This window comes from Cricetulus griseus, chromosome 4 (genome assembly GCF_003668045.3).
Source record: "Cricetulus griseus strain 17A/GY chromosome 4, alternate assembly CriGri-PICRH-1.0, whole genome shotgun sequence".
Lineage (NCBI taxonomy): Eukaryota > Metazoa > Chordata > Mammalia > Rodentia > Cricetidae > Cricetulus > Cricetulus griseus.
Window position 1 is genome coordinate 87,727,404 of NC_048597.1, and position 9,772 is coordinate 87,737,175.

General features: G+C 36.6%; 1 protein-coding gene across 1 annotated transcript in view; it reads right to left on the minus strand.

Moving 5' to 3' along the window:
- Positions 1-6,876, minus strand: part of LOC113835672 (vomeronasal type-2 receptor 116-like) — a 46,722-nt gene extending 39,846 nt beyond the window's left edge. The window contains exon 1 of the mRNA XM_035444159.1: positions 6,719-6,876. Within this exon, the coding sequence (XP_035300050.1) occupies positions 6,719-6,876 (158 nt within the window). The remainder of the gene's footprint in view (positions 1-6,718) is intronic.
- Between the last annotated feature and the right edge of the window lie 2,896 nt (positions 6,877-9,772).

The window sequence follows — 9,772 nt, forward strand, 5'->3', positions numbered from 1 at the left end:
ATACAGAGATGTATTTGATATGGATAGGTATTCTTCAAACCTTTCAAAGACCTACAGAAATATGGCATTTTAATGGTTTAGGGTTTTTCTTGGCAGTGAGACACAACTGCTCCTGGCACACCAATTACGTCAGAAAGGAGGATGGGCATCAAAGAAACTTGTGATGGAGTTTGCTTTCAACATGGCAAGACTAGCCATTTGAGCAAGAAACTGCTCTTGCCTAGACTGTTTGTTGCTATATAAACTAGACATACAGGACCCATAAGAAAGTGACTGCTGAACTTACAAAACAAGACAGTGCTGAAGGGTTCCTGTTAAAATGGAGAAGTGTGCCAGACACACTATGGCCTATGGGCTGAAGATGGATGCCCCAACATCACAGAGGAACTTTGGGTGACTGTCCAGGTAGTGAGAAGTCTCTGTCAATTCTAGAGTTCATATATTATCCTTCTGTGGTCTTTGATAGAGTTAAAGAAAGATAGTTATGGTTATAGTTTTCTTCAGTTATTATAAAAGATAAGTTACCCTTTTTATTTAGACAGAAAAGAGGAGATGATGGGGAATGTACTGCTGTGTATGTTTATCTTATTGATTGTTAAATAAAATACTGTTTGGCCAATGAGACAGCAAGTTAGACGGAACTAGGAGTCAAAGAGGATTCTGGGAAATGTAGTAGAGAAGTGCTGATCCAGGCAGGAAGTGACATAGCAAGGAGACTCATATTTAAGCGAAGGAGAAACAGGAAGCGTCCTTTTTTCCCGTTCGCCTCCTCCAGCGGCAAGATGTGATCCACCGACAAGGAGGGACGCCAATAAGGTGTCTGATAAGATAAGTCTTATAAAATATATAGATTTATGATAATTAAGACTGAGCTAACAGATGAGAATCCTAGTCATTGGCCAAGCAGCTTTGCACCTAATACAAGTTTCTGTGTATTTATTTGGGCCTAACTCGGGCAGGCTGCTGGCATAAAGCGTACACGTGGCGGTGGGGCTCAGCGGCTTTTGGCGGAAAGATTTATTGTAACATCCCTCTATGTGGAATGGGCTCCCAAAGTCCACACCTATGCTCAGGATAAGTACTGAACTAGTACAGGAGGTCCCATAGACTTGAGAGGTCTCACAGAAACCCACGTTCCTGGGGTCTGGATCTGTCCCATGCTGGTATCCCAGCTATCAGTCTGGGAGTAGAGCTGAAAACCCTGATATTAACCCACACACCTAGGGAACACTGAATTTCTGACAAGAAGCTAAATTTATACGATGGAATAAAGAAGAAATGGTGCTGGTATAACTGGATGCTGGAATGCAGAAGACTGCAGATAGATCCATGTCTATCACCATGCACAAAACTTAAGACCTAAAGGATCAAAGACCTCAACATAAATCCAGCCACACTGAACCTATTAGAAGACAAAGTGTGAAACACTCTTGAATTAACATTTGAGTTTATATCAAGAGCATTAAAAACAACCTAAAACAAGTAACTTGTACCTAAAACTGAGATTTTTGCTCAATGAGACATGATATTTTGGAAAGGCATTATCCCCCAACTGTAAAAATAACCACATTTAAGTGCTTTATAAATGTATGTATTTAGGAAGCATCTTTAGCAATGCATTTCCATTACGTTTTGTCCAAGGTCTAAAGTTAGGTATTTCCTTCACATACTCCCTCCTCTGCTCACCCATCACTTGCTACTTAACTCTGTTTGCTTCAGAATTTCCATTCTTCTCTTCACACCACATGGGTTCTAGTCTCCTGCTAGTGATATCCCCTATCCATTACACGTTAATAATTTCATGATTTATATGGGTACTCTAGTTAACTAGAGATACCAGAAAATTCAAATCTAGCATCTGCATATGACAGAAAGATTTTGGCTTTTTCTTATTGTGTCTGGGTTACCTCATTCAGAATGATAATCCCAGCTTCATCCATTGCATGTAAATTTCATAATTCTATTTGTGTTTTCTGCTGAATATAATTAAATTTGAACATGTTCCACAGGTTCAATATCATCCATTACTTGATAGACATCTAGGCTGTTACCATTTCTGACTATTGTGAATAAACCAACACTGAACATGAATAATCAAGAAATTTCTATGGTAGGATATGCAGTTTGTTAGGTATATGCCTAAGATTAATAGTCATAGAGGATAGTATTGCTATCATTCCAGAAATATAGTGTATCTCCACCCTAATTTCCATAGGGCCTACAGCAGTTTGTGATCCCCTTGACTCACATATATTCCAGCATTTGTTGGAGTTTAAGTTCTTGTATATGGTGAAGTTTTAAGTTGTATTTCACTGATTACTAAGGAGATTGAACATCTTCATAATCTTTCTCAGCCATTTTTATGTTATCCTTTCCTAATTCTCAGTTTAGTTACATGTGTTTTAAAGTGGGTTGTTTGCTTTATCAATAGTTAATTCAATGTTTGCTTATTAGACATTGGGACCTCTATTTCCTGTTATCTCAACTTCTCTGGTTTTGGAACAGTTGAGAATATTTGAGATACAGTCTTTAAGCCACTCAGTGTTGACGTGTGAATGTATTATCTACAGTATTTGTGGCCCATGCACCAAGCAGCTTCCCTCACCCTACTGGGCACCCATCACATGAAAAGGGTTCATGCTCTTTGTGATTTGGGACATTTCCTCTGACATATCTCTCTGTCTTCTTGGGGATACTAGGTATCTACCCATTTCTCTCTCATCCTTGCTGTCTCTTCCAACATGTTCTTTGATTACTCCGGGAGCTTGCTCTTCATAGGCTTCATGTGCCTTCTTCAATCTTTTTTCTTTCCTCTGACTTAGAGATTCAATTGATCCTAATTGTCTTATTGCAAATGGCTTGGCCCCAGGACAGCTCAGTGGCTAAAGATGGACACTGGATTATCAAATGCCCATAGATTATAATGATTTCAGCTATATCACAAGCACATAATCCCAAAGTCACTTATTTTTAAACTCTTTCTGCTCTCCACTCTCAAAAAATCTCTTATATCTCAATTTTCTTTGATATCTGCTCCTGTTCTCTTGGAACCTGCTTTGTTTTCTGCATGCTCTATTACCTTTGTCTGATCACTGGCTGTAGTTTTTACCAAGATTCAAATATCTTTGCAGTGTGGGTAGTATTAAAACTGTGTTATTCTGTTGTACTCTATAAATAAGGTGCTTCTGGGGTTGGATTTTAGCCCTGCCTCTCCATACCTGAGCATGCTGTTTAAAAGTTTCTTTTGAATCTGTTCTGTGTGAAGCTGGCCACCTGAATCTCTAAGACAGTGAGAAGGAACGCAAAACCAATAACTCAGGAAGGAACACTGTGTGGTTTAAAATATATAAAAAGCAATCTTTCCCCAGTAGGAATCCCAGGTGCTAATCTACTCCCTTTCTTATGTCACTCAAACTTTAATAAATTATAAAAATTATGTTAAGATTTTAAGACTATTTCCTACAGTTTCTGTAGCTCTGGATTTGTAAATTCATTGGATGTGATTTAAAAATTGGTGAAATCTATTACAAACAGTCAGGTTGAAATTTTTAACAAAAGGCTTGACAAGTTTAAAAAATGTACAACCTGATTATGTGTAACTTGGAGTCAACTCTTATTTAGAAAAATATATATGACACAGCATACTGTACATGTTACTTGGATTAGATTCTTATTTCTGGAATAAAAGACTTACTATAGCAAATGTTTGTTAAAGTTTTATAATTCCTAAGGGGCTAAGAGTCTATTCATGATAACAGAGACTGATTTAGAGATACATGTGTGATTAGTTATGTCACTGCTGTGTTCAACCCTAGGCATCTAGAAAATATAGATAAAAACAATGTGTGTTTAATGATTAAGGTATGTTTGTTAAACAAGTATATAAATTCCTAAAGTCCATCCAGGCTACCACAAACTGACATGAAGATAGACATATACCTTCTTTGTGTTTGCTAACTATGTTAATCTTGATGTATTGGAATAAACTAAGTTATATAAGAAACTGATATTCTATAAAATGCACTATTAATGATTACAAAATTATTGTTCCCAGACTCATTATGGTCTATATTTTTGATATATGACTTTATTTTGATGCTAAATGATCTTTAATTCCAAGTTGTAAGGCTCAAAGTAAACATGGATACCTTTGTAAAATTCTAATCTTATAAAAACTACCAACTTGTAAACAGTAGAAAATAATTAAGACATGTAAGTTAATGTTCAGTAACTTTATCAATGATCAGGTTCTTTATTGTAGTCAGAATTATATTTTCAGTCATGGTGAGTACAAATGTAATTCATTTACAATGAGACAAAATTTAGGCATAATGATATATATATATATATATATATATATATATATATATATCATCATCATCATCAAGGAAATGTGTGAAGCAAGTCACTGAAAATAAGTATATTTGTTTTTTACACATAAGGTATAGTTAATGAATTAAACAATATCCCTCAAGTCCCTCAAAGAGATCTGCTGACTGTGGAACTTAAGGAACTTAATAAAAATGCTTCCCCTGCTAAACAAAACTACAAGCTTCTGGAATCAGCAGCTGAGGCCATCCACAAATAAGATGGGAGAAACAGACTCCACATGAATCTTACCTCAACTGTGGTCTTGATGACTACTGCTTCACCCAATACTAGGTTCCTGCCAAAACTTTGGACACTGTTGGGTTGAATGCCCTACTCTGCCTGGGTAAGGTACGTCAGTTTCTCAAGTTCCTCTTCTACAGAAATATGGCTCAGATCTCAAGAGTTCAATGGTTGATGGCTGATGCTACCCTGTGTGGCAGTCAAAGTCTAATGGTGTCTTATGACACATCCAAAGACTGACAACTTGTGCTCTGAACAAAGACATCCAGATCACCATACAGGATCCCAGACTGGCTTCCCAGGTTTCAGGTAACTCTTGGTCATTTTAAATTATATAGAGGCAATTTGGTTTCTGTTTCCTAGTGGGATTTATCCTCCTTAGATCTTTGATAATGTTGCTAGCTAGTTGTACCAGTATAAGTTTAGCAGCAGCAGACAGCCCTACTCAGATCCTTCCAAAAAGGCTCAGCTGCATGGTCTGTCCATATCATATGTAAAAATTAGTTCTTGTTTTTTCTAAGCTAATAGATCATGTGCAGAGGCAGGCAGACATACAGACAGGATTAATTGCTGACAGTATTTACAATGAAAACCATAATCTCAAACAATTGATTTAAATGAAAATCAAACGGAAGCAATCACCTTTTGAATCTTTGATCCCATCAAGCAACCATCTATGTTTCCTGGTAAAAGATTGGATGGAAAAAAGGTTTAAAATTGACATGACTTTTGAGGGTCTAGGGAAGTGACTTAGAGTCAGTAATTCATTTTATTTATTTAGGTTATGTGAAATGAGACTTAAAATTTCAAAGGTACAGATTTTTATCTTATTAATCAGTTGCATTCTGATATGCTATTGATCTAGCCTTGGTAAAATACTGCCTACTCTTTTCATTGTCAAAGGGCAAAATTTTTAGTTTCCTTTCATTTTTTTATATTCTGGAAAGAGAGACAAGGGAAAAATGTTTATGTTTGTATCATCCTTTGGGTCCCCAAGTTTTTACAATGGCTATAGAGCATAAGGCTACAATAAAAATACTGGTTAAATGCCTGGAAATCTGTTTCCTGATCTCATGCAGCAGTGAATATGTTGAACCTTCAAGAAGACTCTTCTCAGTAGAAGATCTCTCTAATCTAGAATAGATGTTCAAATGAACAATGGCACAGATGATAGCAACAACAGGAACAAACAACAGGAAATATAAAACAGCAACTCATTCACAATATCATAACTAAACAACAAATGAACTCTAATGTTCTCAAAGAGATCTAATGCTAGATGAGTAATTCAAAAATAAAGATAAATGACATAAAAGTAGATAGAAACAAACAAGAGAATTTGATTAGGCATTGAGAAAAATGCAATGCTGTAGAGGAAAACAATGGCTGAGGTATAAGTAAAGGAGCCATATATGTGAAAGAGTCATTACTAAGAAACATAAATCCTAAAGGGAAATTGAGATGCTTGGGAAGGGGAAGAACAAGTAAAATTGTTGTAAATGGAAAGCACAAAACTGCCAATAAAAATACAGTGGAAAGTGATCCCAGCACAACTGACTGATGAGAAGACAGAATATCAGGCATGATGGATGCGATTTTCAGAACACTGCTTTAAGATATCAATAAAAATGAAATAAGTAATAAACATGTCCATGACATCCAAACTCTGAGATCCTTTAAATAGATCAATGCAAGAACACATGGGATAGGAGGTACTATAATACATACTAAAGACATAGGGATTTAGCAGAAACTTCCTATGTTTGTAGAAACAGACATTCAAACACAAGACATTTAGATTCCTAGTGAAAAGGGTGGAGCCTCTCCATGGCACATTAGAGTCAATAGGTGAAAATAAGTTAAAGCCTGACCATGGACTCATAAAATGGACAGACCCAACAGTTGGCATTTCTCTATCTACTTGAGTAGAAAAGTAAAGAAGAGGAAAACAAATGTCTGTAGATGCATAATGAAGGCGGAAAGTTTGCAATGACTTTCACATGTCCGTGTATACAATTCATTATTCTCAAAGGAATTACATTTGAACAGATGAACTTGCACTTTCATGTAGCCAGAACACTCTCAGCACAGTCACACAAGTACTTACATCATGGCGTCAAAAAGATTCGGTTTTTTCTTAAAAGGTATCAGGAATTGGTCTTGTAAATCTTGGGTGATGTAAATGGGGATAAATGCACCTAGGATTATGTCAGCATTCATGTAGGTGGTGGGATTCCAGTTATTGGAACACATCTCATCAATCATTTCCCCAATTGTAAAGAAATATTTCAGGAGTAGGAAGAGACAAAGTAAAGGAAGGGACATGGCAGGGTCTGAAATACACAGAGACAATGCCCTGCACCCTGCAACAATGCTTAGCTAAGGAGATTATTGGCTAAGGTCATAGTACAGGTTTAGACCTCAACAGTGTCAGAGAAAACAGTAGCTACAGCTTATTCCTGATGTTGCATCAGGCCTTCAGGCTGCATATAACCCATGGTTCTCATGCCAGACAAAGGCATAGACAGAAGCAAAGTCCAGACAACACAATAAGAGTGCTGAGAGTTTCCTCTAACTGTAACCAGAGTGACCCTGAATGTGCTGACTTTCCTTGCTTCTATTTAGTCTTATACATGTGCTCTGGGGATCCCATAGTCCTGGGACTGTGCACCTGCATCCTCTATGGTGGTGGAAAACATGTTTACATCCTTCCTTCTTCCCCACCTCTATGATTTCATCATGGTCCACAGTGACTTTGGAGAGCACTATAGCCTGAGACAGAGTTGCGGGTCATCACCACAGCTTGTTTGTTTTGGATTGCTGTTTTGGAAGACACATGGAGGAAATGTGAACAGGGGAGAAAAGGCCATAGCTGGAGCCCACAAAGCAACACTTACAATATTTCATCCAATTCTTTCACTCGAGAATGATGTGTTGATGTCAGTTTCCAGTGTCGCCCACTTAGAAGCACACTAACCGTGTGTCTATTCTGACTCCCTGGTCTGCTCTCTCCTCCTTACAGCAATAATTAGTTAGATGTAGAAAGGAGTACGGACATCTTAAACAAATACAAACCATCATTTCCCACCTCACCCAACCACAGTATGAATGTTTCCAAGCAGTTAACAGTGTTGTATTGTTAGTGCTCTCTGCTACAGCCCCTCCTCCTCTACATTTTGTAACAAATAATAATCACAATACTTTATCTCTACACTTCTTCCTCTCTACACTTCTTCCTCTTTCCTATAATGCTAGTTATCAGAAATACTCTTGATATCATTTCATTTTATACTATTGATAATTATGATAGAGTATAAGACAATTCAAATTATATGTATATCTGTTACATAGGTAACAAGAATTTATGAAAAATAACTCCCTGAATTTTCAAAAGAGCAGGTGTTGTATATTCAGGCTTTGTGGGATGAAAGGAAAGGAGAAATCATGTAATTATACCTCAGCAAATAAATAAACAGATATCTCTCATGTATACCCTTCCAAAGTTTTCGTTATTGGATTCCTTAAATTATACAAAATGACCTTTTCAATTGAACAATGTTTGTTAGTATTATCTGCTCTGCATATATCTTGAAGTCTTTCTTTAAATTATCCCTCTTTTATCACTGCAATCTGTTCTTTGGCTAGCCATTTCACACAACCCTGATGTTCAGCCTCACACAGACATTAGTGGTAGCCATGAGGACAGGTGTCCACTTCTCATTTCAGCTCTAAGACACCATTCAGACAGAACCTTGCAAGCCTTGTGCTTCCTGCCTCAGTTTCTGTAGATTCCTATATGTGCAAGTCTATGGATTTAGAGGGCTTTGATCTTTGTTCTTCATTCCCTCTGACTCTGAAGCTGTTCTGGATCAATTAACCTGAGCCTGGAGGGGCAATTTGATGGAGATATTACATTCAAGGTTGAGAATTCTGAGGTCTCTCACTGTCTGCATGTTGTTGTGACTTGTCTCTGTATATGTTCCCATCTGTTGCAGGAAGAACAAATGACGATACCTGACCAAAGTCATGGTATTTAAATATAGCAGAATGTCATTAGGGGTTCTTTTCTTGCTGCATTTTTGGTAGAACAGTAGTATTTGCTTTTTTTTTCTGCGTTTTTCCCTAAGCTATTAAGTTTCACATTCTTGGTCATGAAAACAGTGTCAGGTATTGGTTCCATCTTGTGTAGAAGGCCTTATGTAGATTTTACTGCTTGGTTACAGCCAAAGCCATTTCACTAGCTTAACTTTTGAAGGTAGGACACCAGTACAATTTTAAGGTTTTGTAGCTGGATTGGTGCTTACATTTCTCCTTTGGTAGCATGTAGAATACATTCCTGTATGAAAGTTGCTAACATGTATAGGTGAAGGTTCTACGTACACACCAGCTAGATTTCTCTATGTTCAATGAGTTGTTTGTGTGTTTCTTCAGAAACAGGGCCTTGAATTTAGTTTGATGTCATATATGCATAATTTAGGAAGTTTCTTCTGTATTAACTTTCCATAGTAGCACTTAAATGCCCTTAAATTTAGCTATGCCTACTCCTATTACCTTCCTCATTGTTCTCTTCCCTCCATACCCTTACTTGACTCTCATTCTAGCATATATGGATTCATAACTACCTATTATCTTTTTCTTAATAGATCTATCTGCCCCATTCCCAGGCCTTCACTATGTATGTATGTATCCTCTGTTGTTTTATATATTTTAACTTTCTTATCATTAGCTTCACAACTAATATTCACACATATGCAAATACATACTTTATTTTCCTTTTGAGTCTTGGTTACTTCACTCAGAATGATTTTCCCTAGTTTACATGTGAATATCGATTTACCGGAAAGTTTCATGATTTCATTATTTATTTTTAAAGCAAGCCTTTTTTTCATTCATTTATTTAGCTCATAATTAAAGTCATTCACAATTATGATATGGAATACAGTATGTTCACAATGGCATGTCTATATTAAACTAATTAATATGTTATATCACACATACTCATCATTTTTGTTTTGAAAACACTTAAAGTATATTATCTCACAATTTTTAAAATATATCATATTGTTATCAACCATATTTATCATGCTCTCAGTAGTCCTCAAGACTTCACAGAGTCCATGACTCTTGTCCAACTGCAGTTTTATATCCTTAAACCAATCGT